This window comes from Myzus persicae, unplaced genomic scaffold (genome assembly GCF_001856785.1).
Source record: "Myzus persicae strain clone G006 unplaced genomic scaffold, MPER_G0061.0, whole genome shotgun sequence".
Classification (NCBI taxonomy): Eukaryota; Metazoa; Arthropoda; class Insecta; order Hemiptera; family Aphididae; genus Myzus; species Myzus persicae.
Genome location: NW_019103877.1, coordinates 225141 through 242472, shown reverse-complemented (window position 1 = coordinate 242472; position 17332 = coordinate 225141). Strand labels below are relative to the sequence as shown.

Genomic DNA, 17332 nt, shown 5'->3' with positions numbered 1-17332 from the left:
GGTTGAGGGTTGAGGGTTGAGGCATCAGAACTGTCCATTTTATACTACTGTAAGCGTATGGGTGGTATTCGTTAATTCGGTTTTCTTCATAGCGCGATTGCTTGACTCGGCCTTTATTTCTAGATGCCCGTTTTGTCATTAATTCTTTATACAAGTATAATTGTTGATATTATGGAGAATAGAGTTCAAGTGTCTAGTCCTAGTGAAGATCTTAAGAATTCATACTAAATGAACTGCCTAGGGACAAGTACATTGTTTGGCACTTTGTGTAGTTGTTTGAAGAGTGCAAACCTACTCATTTGGCAGTGCTGTTGTATGGCAACGGTGTTGTGTTTTACTTGTATTATATGTTATAATATTATCCTTTCTTACCCCCATTACCAATATTCTTATTACGAATAAATTAACTATTCTGAATCTCAAAATATTTGATAACCTTTCCTAGTAATTTTAAAAGTCTGCCCCATTTGCGCCATTTCTCCTGGGCTTAGTTGTACTAATGTCCAACCGACGCTGCTTAGCCTGGTTTTCTTAGTAATTTTTTTAACCATTCCATGTTTTTCTAGATTAACATAAAAGTCAGCATAATTTTTAAACTCTTTTCTAGTTCCCAGGAACCTTCATCATTTACTTCGTTCAGTGAAAACATTTGTCGTTAAAATAATGAATATGGATATCAAACAAAAAAATTAAACCAAATGTGTGGGCATACTTGTTGTCTACGTATTCTGCAGTTTACCATCACTTTAGATTTTTTCTGAATATATTTCCACCGATGTATTATTGGTAAATCTAATAATATATACCCATTATAATATTTTTATACTTATTTAAAATTCAACCAAAACCGTAACCATATACTATTATAATATCATAATATGCGATATAGGTATAGGTACTAATATATCTATGTACTATAAAATATTATTGTATATATTATTATATAGGATACTTAGATAACTCTATAACAGTTGAACTTTTATCGCCTATCGAGTACATTACCTATAATATTTCAGTAACCGGAACGTGTTTTAGATGCATTAAGCGCTGCTCAAGGGATGAAAAAAACAAGTTGTAGGCCGCTGGAGCAACACGCAACGCAAGAGCTTATTACTATTTTAGACATTAACACGCATGCCATTATATTATAATTTATAGTATCTATGCGTATTTCAGGGGAAGCACATGCATTGGACCAATAATTATCGGGGCAGGGGCAAGAGATATTAGTTTTTTGTTTTGCGAACTAAACCGTATTCCGAATGCGATGTATTCCTGAAAACAAAAATCGTCTACGGGCGGGGCGACGGTTGAGTCTTCAGCGGACGACCGCAACGTCAACGTCGAGGACCGCGCGTGTGCCTATACGTTGCGGTACGCCGCGCGAGTGACCGGAAAAGAAAAAGAATAACAATAATGGCAAAAAGAACGGATCGACGCCGCCACTCATTGTCGACCGGAAGAGTGCGACTCCTCATGATGGTGGGTGGGGGGAATTTCGCGCGCGTATTACTGTATTACTATAGTACTATTCTGCTGCCGCTCGCACACCTATTATACCACGGTATAAGTGGGTGCCGCGTGTGCGCGCCCGCGCGCGTGTGTGAGCTGCGTACGTTATTTGGCGCGCGCGCCTGATATCGATTGTGGTCTCGCGGCGGTGACGGCGGCGGCGGCGGGGACGCTCGTTAATATCAGCAGCAGGCGGCTCGGGAGCAGCGAGCGGCAACACCACCACCGTCGACCGGTGCCCACCGCTCGCACCACGACGACGGCCAACGCTCACGGCGGCGGCGGCGGGCAACACCGAGGACTCGGACGGCGACTACCGCCGCGATTCTACGGACGACGTCGACGGCAACGACTGCGACTACGACGACGGCGGCGGCGGCGACCGCGACCACGACGATCACCGCGGCCGACGGCGACGACGACGGCGAACGCACGACGGCTACGGCGGCGATCGCGACGGTAGCGTCAGTGGCACCGGGCGCGACGAGTGTGTCGGTCGTGTATCGGTCGGGTCCCAAGCACAGGTCCAACGCACGCGTTCGCGCACCGTCCGGGGGGAAGGGGCCCAACACGCGCCGGTTCCGCGTCCGTGTTATAGTAAATCATACAGCATACGTTTTTTTTATCGCAATAAATATGATATATTTATAATTATTTGTTGTAATTAATATTAAATCATCCAGGCGATAATGACAATAATGATCAAATAATTATTATTGTAGTGACAGTTATTATTATATCGTAGTCGTATACACGACTTATTGACGGACCGTTTATTATATTGTAATAATATAACTACTGTGTTGAAATACATCTGTCGACCAAGACCCTGTGCGGCACACACTATACCTACGGTACATATTATACTTAAATCATTTTAATATTATCGCCGTCGATTGCCACCGGTCACAGAGGAGCAGCGTGAAGCAACTTCACTAAACGCGGAAGACGAAAGCCCGCGCCGGCTGATGGAATCCACGCCACCGCCGACTTCGGCGGCCGGCGCCTCGTCCTCGTCGCCCAACGCCGGGCGGTTCGCGGACAGGGCCACTGAGAGCCTGTACCAGAGCTACAACGCCAAGCAGAAGCGAGCGGCGTTCGCGTGTTACGTGTCCGCGTCCGTGCTGTTCGACGTGTACTGCCTGTCCGTGTACGACGCACGGTCGCCGTGGACGTGGTGCCTGCTGGCCGCCAACGTGGGCACGCTCCTGTGGTGCCGGCTGGCCGGCGGCCGGCGCCGGTACTGGACGGCCGTGGCCCACCTGGCCTGGCTCACCGCCGACGTTCAGGTCGTGTTCCACATGGTGGCCAACGCGGCCGAGGGCGCCGACCTGCTCGGATGGATACTGCTCTACGATTACCTGGCTTATGTGTCCCTGCCTCTCACTCTGGCACTGTGCATAGCCCTCAGCGCCACCACGTGCGTCACCTACGTGCTCACCATGGCCGTGCTGGGCCGTCACCACGCGTACCTCGCCCGACAGGTGATATACACATTTAATATATTTCATTATGACACGATAATTCATTGTTAATTTTAAGACCTAGGTACCTACATCTAATGTAAGCGATGCGTGTACCCGACAAGGTGTCTAGGCGCATATCTCGTGCTATAGAACGCGACTTGTCGTTTCATTATTATTACATAGTGTACCTCGCAGGTATAATGGGTGTCGATTATGCCACAAATGTTATTTGATTTTCCGGTGTAATTATTATCGTACCTACTGCAGCAATATAGTACGTTTTATTTCGACCGTCGTATCGTACTACTACGGTTAGAACGCTATATTATATGTATATCCACGCCATAGTATACAAAATGATATTACCCACGTAGTCGTGTGCGAACCACATTAATAACTGCTGCAGTATAATAATATAATTCAACGGACGTGCGACATTCTAACGCGTTGTGCAGCGGTGAATCGCATTCGATATTCGCTACATCGCGGCTATGTCATCGGCAGTGTATAATTCCCCTCGGACCAGTCTCAGAATTTCTCGAGCACGTATCTATATTTTTTGAATTGTGCATGTGCCTGATGAAATTCCACGGAAATAAAGTATCGCGTCGTCTGCAATATTTGCTCTATATATATTATATAATGTATATATTATTATATATCATTACATTACTAATTATTATCATTATATAAAGAACGCGCGCGAAAGAACTTCTGAGACGAGATCTGACAACCGCGCGTGTTTCGAACGACTCTGCATTCGAATTCGAATGCTTTAACGGCAATTATTATGTATTACCATCCATACGCAATATAATATAATAATATGGCATAAACCTATATCGGAGCGAACGTGAATATTATTATTCCAACGACGACGACGACGTAAAAACGATGCGTTTTTTCGGTTTTCTTTCTTTTATCGAGTCACAGTTCACTATATATATATATATATATATATTGTATTTTTCGAAATCCAAACAATATATGGTAATGAATTGGGTTATATTTGCAACCTACATGTGTATACATGTGCACGACAAAAAAAAAACATAATAATATACATTCTATTACCTATATAGATGCCAAAATACTGTACATATCGAGCTCAAAGGAACGACAAAAATGGAACTTAATTTGAGTATATCCTGTTATATATGTATAATATAATATGTACCTACACACGAATACACGACTGATTTCGTGTTTGAATGGGCAAATTTCCCAAAATTGTTGAACTTTTATTAACATATTCAACATAATATTTAATATAATATATATATATGAGTACCTATACTATATAGGGAATAGGGTATCCGAATTCCGAGCACTACCTGTCGCTACATGGAGTTCAATATACTTTTATTGGTATATCTAAAAAAAGCATGAGTAAAAAAGTATTTCTATTCATCGTTGGTTTGGCTGTCTATTTTTTTTTAAATGTTTAACTTGTTCAAACAAAAAAAAAAAATTTAATTATATTTTTACTCGGCCCCATCAAAAACAAATAAATAAATAAATATTTATTTTCAAGTAACCGCGAAGCTCACGATCGATGGTGCGTATCAATTATATTTTGATAATTTTGATTCTCCGTATTTAGGTGGACGTTATCTCATTGTCTCCTATGACGCTCCGCCAATGCTTCTGATTACGTCCTAAACATGTCATAGCCCCTATAGATACAATGTTTTGTGAAACAAATCATCAGGTTTCCGCCTGACCATACAATATGCGTATTGTTTCAAAAGAAAGATTCTGATGAAGGGACTGAAGAACCATCATTATAGAATCTTCTTCTTTGGTCACAGCTTCCGGTATCCGCTTTCGACTTCGTCCTTTTCACGTCTTTGTCTACGGTTAAAAAATTATTTACTTCAACTTTAACTTTTTCTCTCATTGATGCCTACACGTTGCAAGTAGGTACTTTCACACATGCAAGCAAGGGAGTGATCATGTTACCTTCCAAAATGGTGTGTGTGTTTAATTAACAACCTTTACGGCAATACATCAAGTCTGAGAATACCCCTTTCCTCATTGACCGCAGGTGTTGTAGGAACAATATGCACAATATGCATATATTTGCCGATTGAAAATTATTACGTATTTATATTTTTTTTTTCACTATATGTTTCTGCAGTATTATAATTATCTCGGTATATACTTGGTTTTTTAAAACTTTGTTAATATTATTAAAAACAATAAAAAGCTTTAAATACCTGTTCAAATTAGATCAATATATAATTATTACTAAATCATTACTTAATTGTGTTACCTACAGTATCAAAGCATAATATTGTAGAATTATATATTTTAGACATTTTTTACCCTATTCAATTCATCTTTAAACACAGTCGTTCACTAATATTTTTGGAAATAAAACCTTTTTAATATGTAGTTAATATTTAGCCAAAATATTATGGTTCGCTGATTGCTAAATAGTTTGGCAGTCAACTATTATATTTGGAATCGCATAATATGCAACCGTTAAAATGTAAACCTAACAATAGCCAATTTACTATTTTACAGTATAAAATATAACATTCCCACTTTATTAAATTATATTAACAAGATTTTAGAATGTTATAGTCATAAATTCGTACAACTTGCTATATTTAATACTTACAGAAAAAACTAAAGGCATTCTAAATCTTGAATTTACACACTGTAAGTACTAGATAGATACCTACCTACATTTAATTTTTAAGCTTCAAACAAAGAATATTTGGTCAATGCGAAGCTGGAGAATGTCGGTATGTTATAACTAAGTTTTGATCATTTTTTTATGAATACGTTTGACTTCAATAAGACAATTAAATTAGTAACACCAAACAATTTAAAGTTAAAATTATTCATAGAAATATAACAATTGTCAATCATTGTCAACGCACTGATAATCAATATTGTAGTTTATACACATCGATTAGGATATCAACTAATTTGTAATATTATTCAGCGTTACATAATAATTGTAATTAATATGTGTTAAAAAATACAATTACGTTAACTAATTTCATTACGATTAAAGTGTAAAGATTTTTATTTTTACATACTTTCTATAGTTGAGAAAGCTGGGTAAGATAACTAATTTGTTTAAGTCGATGAGTTAAGTTTTTAAGACAAATGTCAGTTAAGTTTAAAGTTAGAAATAACATTTCATTTTTTAAAACTTGTGAATGTTACTATAGTTGAATTGAAAAAAGTACCTAACTTAACTTGGTCAAAAATGTGTTGTATATATTTTTTAATTTGAATGTTAAGTACAATCTATAACAAAGCACATTATGCAAGTTTGATATAATTATACAAATAATATAAGCCCTATGTATAAATGCACAAAAACAGAAATAAACAGTGCTAATAATACATATAACTATATAAGGGTAATTGGCGGAAAAATAACAGAATGGGAGACCATCGAATGATAAAACTCAATAATTTAAGTTTAAAATTAAGTTCATTTTTAAGAAATCACCGAACCATCACCCACGTTTCTTTAAAGGTCAACTTAGGTTAGATGTGTAAAGTTATTGTTTTGTGAATTTAAATTAGTAAGTGTTGGTGAGATCATAATTTTGTCAATTTATGTAGATTTGTGTTGTATTTATTTATTTTCGATAGTGTACAATATTCAGTATATAATGTTATAAATATTAGTAGGTATATTATCTTTTTCCGTTTATTATTGTTTTTTTTTCTTAAAAAATTAGAATTTGTTATTTGTACAAAACAAGTCATATTTAAACCCGTGAGACTTATATTATAAAGAAGTTTATTTATGATGATTTTAAAATTAACTAACTGGTTAGTAAAGGCATTGTTACTATTATCATCTAAACAAAACTTAACTCGTTAAGTTAAAAATTTCTTTTTTCATATAAAAATAAATAAACTATGTACCTAGCTTATAGTTAATAGTAACTTCCCTTAATATCTCTCAATCCAGCAGTTTATTTGAGATATTTCTGTTTTAACTTAATAGGATTGGAATTTGAAACGTTATATTCGATATCCAAAACTTGAGCATAAAAGGACTACATTTTCTCCTTTGAAGTATTCACTTTGTACAACAAATCAGAAACTAGAAAATCACCTTTAGAAAATGCAGAAATATTATTTTCTTGAATTGGTGGAAACTTTAAGTATCTTTATACGACTTGCTAGCGCTGAAGGAGTATTTTACATACATTTATGATTTCTATGGTAAATGACTGATTTATGTCAAAATAATTCTTCATTACTTAGGTCTGTTTTTGAAGTTATATTTTTTCCTAAGTAAACAAATACTACTTTATATTCGTGTTTTCAACAATTAGATGTTTCTTTAACAGTAATCAGTAAAAATGTTTCCACTACCTGGATTAAGAAGCTTCACTATTTATTGATTCATTAAATTTTTTACTTTAAGTGGGTATTTAACATGGAATTAGTTTTCATCACAAAGGCGAATTCCTTTAGCTTTAATTCCAGAAGTTAAATTTATTGATGAACTGAACCTAATTAATATTTATTATTTAGTCTGTAAAAGATGTTCTTAAAAATTCTTTGAAATTCCGTCTTTGGGACACAGCTATGGCTGTGCATGATGTTTATTTTTATATTTTTATAAGCCAATAAGGACCATCTCCACTGGATACCAATTAATCTTTGCACACACACAACTGGCAGAGTGAAACAAATTGGACATTGTATCATTTTTTTTTTTTTATACTGTATTATAATGTTTACTCGATTGACCCTCCATGCCTAGTATGACCGCTCGAGTGGGCCGTATAGTCTATACCACAAAATAGTGAACACTTATGTAATAAAATATTTTGACAAATATTATATAATATGTTATTAGGTACATTCAAATATATATAAAAAAAATATTTCATTTAAATATAATAAAACCTTATGAATATTTACTCTAATTTTCTATGTATGTCATAGATTCAATAATATTCGTTAAAACTTCAGGTTACAGTCTCATCGTACAACCAAACAATGAAGTTCTATGTATCTTGTTCCAAACCATCATTAGAAGTTTCATCTTTTGTCAAAGCTTTCGGTTTTCGCTTTTGACTTTTTCTTTTTCACGTCTTACTCGACTACGTGCTATAGCTGACAGTTAAAAAATGATCTAACTCTACTTTTAACTCTTTGATGTAAGTAGGTACTATAACACATGCAAGTTCATATTATATGCAAAAATTATATATGGCTTTTATATAATTAACAACCTTTACGGCAATACATCAAGTTTAAGCATAAATTTATACATTGACCTCAAGTATTGTACATTAAATCGTACAACATGTGAGTGCTGATTTAAAATTATCATGATATATTTATATATTTTCTATAATATGCTGTTGTGCTATAGTTGTATAGGTGTACTTAGTTAATAAACTATTAATATTGTTCGTAATAAGAAATATCTATTAAAACCTGTTCAACCTAAATCAATAAAATCATTGCACCAAATCATTAATTAAATTCTTGCAGTATCAACGCATAATATTATAGGATTAAATTATACAATATAGTTACCTGTACTCTATTTACATAGGATTACCTACGATTAAAAAAAATGTTTATGGTCAAAAGTCGAAGTATTATATTAACCTTAGAATTTGCTAATCCTTTATTTAGTTCATCTTTGTACATAAGGATTTGAGGTATTCAAGGAAATCATTCCTTTGAGCAAGTCTTTTTAATACTAAAATGTTGCTAAAACTTCTTCTCGTGGGCTGATTAACTAAACAGTTTTTAAGTCGACTGTTTTAGTGGTAATCACATAACATGCAACCGTTAAAATTTATAACAATAGGATTAATGTTTCACAGTGCAAAATATAACATTTGAATTATATATATTTACCAGATATTAGAATGTTATGATCGTATTATAGATACGTCGTAGGTAGGTACCTATATATAAATTTAGTTAGTATTTATAGAAAAAATGAAATGCATCCAAAAATCTATCGTCACACCAGTGTGTACTTACATTAATTATTTAACTTCAAACAACGTATATTTGACAAATGCTAGTGCGTTTTAATTATGTTTTGGTCATGTTGATGATTACCCTTGACTTGATTCAAACTTATAATATCATCGAATAATTTAAAGTTGGAATTATGATTTTAAAGTTAATAGGTACCCCCAATTACTTTCAAATTTGTAAAAAAAAATATTGTATGTAAGTATAATACAACAAATTATTTGTCCGTATTTTAAGTGAGTAGACATTGTCTCATTATTGTCTCCCATGATGCTTCGCCACTACTCATGAATATTTACTAAGCGTCTAAACATATTGTCATAGATACTATAATTTGTGAAAACAAACTAGAAAGTTTCCGTCTGATCATCCAAATTAATAACGTTATTCTACGAGTTTTTTTTTCCAAAAGACAGATTCCGGTGAAAGAACAGACTCTGAATCACAATTAGAATTTTCTTCTTTTATCATACCTTTTGGTTTACTATGTACTATTTTACAGCACAAAATATAAAATTCACAGTAAAATAAATTATTATAACAACTAACAAGATCAACGTAAAATTATAATATACTTATAGGTATATCCTAGGTATCCCAGCTATGTTTACATACAAATGAAAGGCGTCCTACAACCTACAATTAATTTTTAAACTTTGAAAAAAAGATATTAGACCAAGAATCAAGACCAATTTTTGTAAAAATGTAAAATATATCGGAAACTTAAATATTATATTTAAAACAGTTTGAATACTTAGGTATCCAATAACATTTCATTAATATTATAATCTATTGGTATATTAATTATTGTTTATTTGGTTTTTTTAAAAAACTTACTGTACTAAACACACGAACAGCACTAGGCACAGAGTGTGAAAATACTTAAATATTTTTTTCTTTCACATCCACGGGGAACTATTGCAAAAGTATAGGTTCCTGGGTTAAACTAAAAATGTGCAAATAGTTTTAAAGCCAAATAAAACAATTTTCGAATTGACAAAGTTTTCGCTCGTTGTATGTCCTCTATAGATGGCAAACAATACGCTATTATTAAATACTTCTTTTGAACAGTTCCAATGTCATTACTATTTACTATACCTATGCATATGCTGGTGGAATTCCTAGGTACACCGTATTAAAAGTTTAAAAAAAGGTGTCTGTGTAAAAAAACAAAACTTTATTATCTCTTTCCGTTATTTTTCAGGATAAATGTTTTGTATCAGCGAATCGTAGCGTCACGTACATTTTATAGTTTTCCCAGGTGTTAAAATATTAATAATAGCACTCAGATCAATGTTATGTTATCGAATTTATAAAACTCTACAACGGAACGATAATAACTATATTAGGCTATAATGTTTGATCAAACGATGTGTGTATAAAAAAAAACCATTTTTTTTAAAGCTAACACTGCGCATTATAGGACGAACAAAATTCGTCTACAGCAGTAAAAAATCTACACAACAATGAATTCAAATAAATATACCAAAACTTAAATGTTTTTAAAAAAAGTATAATACTATAATATAATATAGTTATTTGTGTAACAATAATATTATAATTTGTATTCAAAATGTAAAAAGGTAGGGTGGGTGCAATACGTACATAACAAAATATATATTTCCAACACTACTTATGACTTTATAATATATTTAAGTATATATATTTAAACTTAAAGTTTTGATATTTTTAACTGTTGAAACTAATTGTAAATAACAAAGTAAAAATAAAAAATAAAAAATGAAAAAAATATTTCTTATTAAAATTTGAAGAAATTGGATTTTAAATAAAAAATAACAAGTTTAGTTATTTTGTTGTGACTAATTAAAAAAAATATTATTCGCAGTTACTTGGACATTTTCACCACTACATAATTTATTAATAAGCTATTAACTATAAACAATACAATTTTAAAAAATTTTTAAAATATTTAGATTAATATTAAGATACCTATTTAAACCATGAACATTAACATTAACAATTAATATTAACATTTACTTACACATAAATAACAGCTATATAGTACCTAATACTATTATAATTACTTTAATATAATATGTGTAATTTGTTTCTGGCCAAAATTAGTTATACCTACCTTATTATTAATAGAAAAACAAATTACAATAGCAATATAAATGTATAATACAATATCCCGTGAACTATATTAATATTCAGACGTTTTGTCTCTGCTCAGAATCATTTTTTGCACGATAAAATCATTCATTACATTCAAATTAACACGTCACCCATTAAAATTAACTCAATTATGAGGTAAACTTGACATTTACTATAAAGCAGAGAGACTTTTTCGAATTTATTTTTATGTCATTTGGTTTTAATAAAAATTATTATCCTGGTATTTGTTTAAATTGGAGTGAATATTTTAAGTTTAAAAAAATAAATGCCAACTTAACTTACAAATTTATAAATTTGAATGATACCTACTCTGACAAATATCATCTATTTTATTTTGTCCTGATAGACGCAAAACTTCCCAGGAACATTCGTGTGACATTGAATTCCATGGTCGCTTCATTAACAGACTATTATATAATTCAGCAGGGGAATACAATAAATAGATAAACTGTAATTTTATTATAAATTTATACATAATAGCAGATGCTTTCAAAAACAAAATTCCATCTATAAATTATATTCTATGTATTAATTCCATTTAATTATTTAAATAACCATTATAAAAAACATAGGTTATAACATGGAAATACAACAATTATTTTACTTTAAAATAAATGAACAATATTGGTTTTAGCGATTAAAAATTAATAAATATTGATATATCATATAATATATTCAAATATTCTTAAATGTAATTAATATTAATTCTAATAAAATAATATTAACATTAAAATATCAAACAATATTGTAGATAGGTTACGTGCTTAGTAAGAACTTGGCTGTAATATGGCCGCTACATTATTGACTAAGTTTGATTTATATCAATTAATGCTTTTTTTTAAATATGCATTTGGTTTTACTCTTAAAAGTTAGAGAAAGATATTCAAACTTTGTATTAAATTATTCATTCATTTCCTAATGATATTTCTAAAATATCTAAGTTTTAAATATTATTCTAAAAATATGGTATTTTATTATTGATTGAAGTAGGTTTATACGTCATATCAATTAGTTAAATTAACATAACGTTTTTAAATTATGACCGAAATCATAAATACTTTATTATATTGTATCCGTTGAATATTAAACTATACTACTAAAATCAGTTTTGATTATTTTTAATTAAAATTTTCATAAAAAATGGTATGTATACCTATGTACTCCAGTAGCCCCGCACAATATTCAAAATTCTTCTCAATCCAATTACGATTTTATGCATAATAATTGAGTTCGACATTTTTCACCTGAATAATTATTTCTACACAATACTGTATACATTATAAAATCGTGTCTATAAAAAGACTTTGAATTGCAACGTTGAAAATGTATGTTAAATATTTTTAAATTATTTCAAGTCAAATTAAATGTATAGAGGTGGTTACGATCTAAAGTTCTTGCGTTGTTATAGTTATTGCATAATTGCAGCGTTTTTAGCAGCTGCAAGCTGATAGATGTGCGTACAAAAGTGGTAATTAAATATAATTTATAAAACGTTAAAATAGTTAAATACCAAATGTGTAAAAGTTTAAGCAGTAAGTTATGATCCTATATATTTACTGTGTGATACTCGTTTAATATACAAATGCTAACTGCAATGCATCACACTTTCAGGAAAAAATATTCAACGTAGGTACAACGAAGGTACTTAAATATTACGACGAAATGTAATAAGCCTTTTTAACGGAACACTTATATGAAATTGAATCACTTGAGTAGATGTGTGCATAATACCCGGATACTTTATATACAATATAATTATGGTATTTAGGTTAGGTATATCTTTTTATTTTTTAAGTATATAGAAAAACTTAAATATTTTTAAACTTGAGCTTTTCCAGGTGAGTATGGTGGTGAGGTGAATAACAATTATTTTTACCGGATGAAAAAAGTTCAAGTATAAAAAATTAAAAAGAAAACTATGTCTAAAGAAAGTATTACGCATTCAAGAATTTGGTGGGCCGCTATGGAGGGCGCTTTTAAATTTCAGAACAATAATTTTATAAATAAGCTGAATTGTAACAAAAATAATGCTGATTTTGTCACTTACCTCGTTTTGAAAATGAAATATCTACACAATTATTCGTAACTACATTTAACAACTTTATATTTAAACTTTTTTTGGAAATTTGAAAGAGTTTGCTGGTTATGTTGGGCATAAGGCAATAGTGGCAGTTACAAACGAGTACCAATGTATTATATTCAGTACCCAATAAATAATAAAAATACACAATATTGTTAAATGAAATATTGTACCACAATATCAAATCATTTTTACCTGGTACCTATCTGGCTACCTGTAGATGTTTGTGCGTATATCATTATAGATAACTATAATAACTATATTTACGATACCTTCTCATATTAAGTAGCTGAATAAAAAAATATAATATAATATTAATATAATATATGATTAACGACCATCGTTTTTAAAATATTTTATTTTACTTATTCAGAGCATGAAAGAAAAATAATACTTTTTAGTGCAACAAAATTGTAAAAATTATTTACCATTTATACATTCGTGTTGGTTGTATTTTTGCGATTTTTTTTCTTTTTGTTAGTTGATATGTTGTTCACGTTTAAGAGAATTTCGGTATTCACAAAGAAAAAAAAACTATAACTTTCTTCTTTTGTGCGGGTATTTAAATAACAAAATAGGTATAGCAAAAATGCACGATATACTTAAGTATTTGCTGACATATTGTAAAATAGTGTGCTTGGAAATATTTAATTAAGCGTTGAATGATGAAAGTATTGATGAAATACAATGTATTGCAAGATGATCGTTTTCTAATGTGTGTGTGTTTGCATGATTCGGGCAGGTTATGTTGTAGGCATTTCTTACATCAAAGACACCGTATTTTCGTTTAAATATCGGTATACTCAATTTCAATAAGCCTCGAAGGTGAATTTTCTTCTTAGACGTTAATATACCGTGTGTATATTATATTATTACATTATGTATTTATTCCAGAGTTACGTACCTGCATGCATGTAGTAGAAAATATACGGTAATGATGGTTTGTATCAGCCAGCGAAGACAGTTCGATTGAACTTATACCGGATCAGGATAATAGGTATATCCAATATGTATTGTTCACGGTGATGGCGTCTAAACTTACCGTCACCTGTATCGTTTCCAAAGGAAGGCTATATTTTTTTAAGAGATAATTTACAATTTATTTACAACCTATTCCAAAAATATAACTCATTTATAAATATAATAATATAATATATACAGTATATACACCCATATTACATCGTATTTGATCTCTTTGACTGTGACACATACATACGGACAAATCTTGACGTTTATGCATTTTTTGTAAGTACATTTATTATTTATAACCTATGTATCTACATCATTTATACCTACATCACATAAATAAATGAAACTTAAATTATTTTTAACCTACATAACAATTTTCAGAGTGGGTCCACCAATGTGTATTTGTGGCCATACTGCCGACTGCCTACAATAATGTAATAGCTTAGCAGCTTAGCTATATATTTTATTTTTTAATAATAATTTGTGTTAGCATAAATTACTATAGATACATAGCCACCCAGCAGGTAGGTATTGCACCATTTTTTTATAAACTGTTTACCTTTAAAAATATAATTCATACAAATTAAAATGAATTAGTTGTTACTAAAAACCATATTTATATGATTTATATGGTATAAAATAAAATAAAATGAACTTAAAATAAGAATTTAGTCTTAGAAAATTGTTTTGATCAATTTTGTTTCAAAACCCACGACTATCAAGCTCTACTTATTTTGGTCAAAATTTAGGATAATAGTACTTCAGTATTATTTGTTAAAATAGCTCTACCCCCGCATTATTCTCTAATCTATACATTAGAAATATTTTGTTTGACCTCGCTCTCCCTTTCCCTCTGACTTAACTTTGAACAAGTTCTATTTGCAGTTATCGCATTTTTATAAAGATTAGCAAGGGATCTATTACCTACACAAAATATAAATTCGAACAATTTGGATTACTTAACACATTGAACAGTATTAAAAAAAAAAAATGAACACTGTGAAGATACAAAGAAATTTACGTTTTGCTATTGTACAAAATATTTGTTATTGCAATAAAAACAATTTTTATACAATTATATTTTACGTTTTAGTGGGTACTACTTTTAATTGGCCAACTGAAATATCCAATCCGTGAACTAGAAATTTTTTTGAAATCTATTCAAACCTGCCTAATTGTCGGATAATTGGGATTTGGTGAAGTGGGTAGTGGGTCCACTACATATGTCGTTAGCTAAGACATTTTTGGATGGTTCTTGGCCAATCATTTTACTCCCCATGACGCCAATTTTCCGGCCATTAAAAACAATTTGTTCGTGCTATTATTAATTTCTATTAAAGTCAAGATTCAATATTCTTTTTGTAACTAAAACGAATAATATATACGTTGCTGAATAATACATTATTAAATAAATTTATCAATTGACTATAGTTATATTTCTATCATTTAATAGATTAATGTTTTTATTTTTAATTTAAATGGAATAAATCATTATTTTTAAAATTTAAAGAAATACTACTCGTATTTCACATATAATATATTAAAGAGTTATGACAATATTTGGTGAATAACAATTAACTACATAATAATTTTCAAATTGTCGTGGCTTTCATAAATTTCGTTAAAATTTGAACTTCAAAGGATTATGCCATATAAAAATGTGGCTATGGTTTTTCAATATTTTTAAATTGCTATAAGAATTCTTACGAAAGAACTCTTTTTAAATTATTATTTTATCAACCAAGCTCAAAAATGGTTTCTAATTTCATTAAAATATTGTAACCGATTTTGTCAATAAAAGAATTTTAAATAAATATTCTTCTTTTTCCCGATGGCTACCAAAAGTACGGATAATTTTTACTTTTGAGTTTTGAACTCCTAAAGTACCAACTAGAATCTAGATCCACTTTGTTACCAGAAACCACCCTCGAAATTGAAGATTCAGGTATTTTTTTTTACTATAAAAAGTGTCTTCAGTCATACACAAATGCATCATTTTAAAACGAACACATTCATCGCTACTTTCAAACTCTTAAAGTAAAAGCTATTCGCCTAATCTTGTTAAAATATTGAAAAAATAAAATTGGTTTGTTATCGAGACGATCCAGTAATTCTATCCGGTAATTAACTATTTCCTTTCTCGTTAGGAGACACTTTTACTGAATTTATTTCCATTGGAGTGATTCCTGGTAAAAAATATCCAGTCGTAAAAGTAGGTACACGGCTAAAAGTTAAAGTGCTCTTGGGATTAAATCAGCAATGACTTTTAGAGTCGTGACTCACTATAAACAAAGCACTACGTTACAATTATACTTCATAATAATTTTTGACTAGTACATTTAGGCAACTAAAATTTAAAATTATTTATTTATTAATAGACAAACAATACAAATTTAAAAATATTAAGGCTTTTGTAAAACTGTAATATTACATACATTGTATATTGATACGTTAATCTTATCAGTAATTATCAATAGTATTTATATTATCTGATATTAATCGTATAATAATCATGTAGCAATTTTTCACACATTAAAATTTGAATTTTAAAAGAAAACAAAAACTGAAAATTAGTTAGACCTGCTAACACACAGTAACACATTATTACCTATAATAGGTAGTGTACTAAAATTATTACATTTAGTAATACTTTGCAGCAGTGACAGATTAATTTTGATAGATGATATATTTATAACATCAATCATATTTAGAATTGTTAAAGCTTGTCTGAAAATAGAATTTTATGTGATTGGTGATTCAACAAATATGAGTATATTTTCTCATCAGTCGCATACAATACTTCATCCAGAGAGTCAATATTATTATTATTATTATTGTTATGTTATTAATTTACTATTATAATTTGTTTTTTTCATCGAACGTATATGATATAAACTAAAATGCTCATCAGATTGATTAACTGCTTCAGTATTTATAATAATTATAGTGTGGCAGGTATCACAATAAAGCGAGGGAAAAAACGTTTACATTTACGTATAGTGTAATTGAAAATTTAATATGATCAGTGTAATTATGTTTGATTGCGTTCACCTATATAAGCTCCCGTATTTTTCGTTTGAAAGCAAAAGGTAGCCTTTTGCACGAAATGCGCTCTTTATAATTGGAAATCGCCTAAGCGCTTTGGCGTGTATCTCGTAAATCTCGTCAAACACTGTAT

At 30.8% G+C, this 17332-nt stretch overlaps 1 protein-coding gene across 1 annotated transcript in view; it reads left to right on the top strand.

The window, feature by feature from the left end:
* Positions 1-1953: 1953 nt before the first annotated feature.
* Positions 1954-17332, top strand: part of LOC111035779 (adenylate cyclase type 3) — a 104698-nt gene continuing 89319 nt past the window's right edge. Inside the window, exon 1 of the mRNA XM_022317548.1 lies at positions 1954-2996. Coding sequence (XP_022173240.1) covers positions 2481-2996 — 516 coding nt within the window. The 5' untranslated portion in view covers positions 1954-2480. The remainder of the gene's footprint in view (positions 2997-17332) is intronic.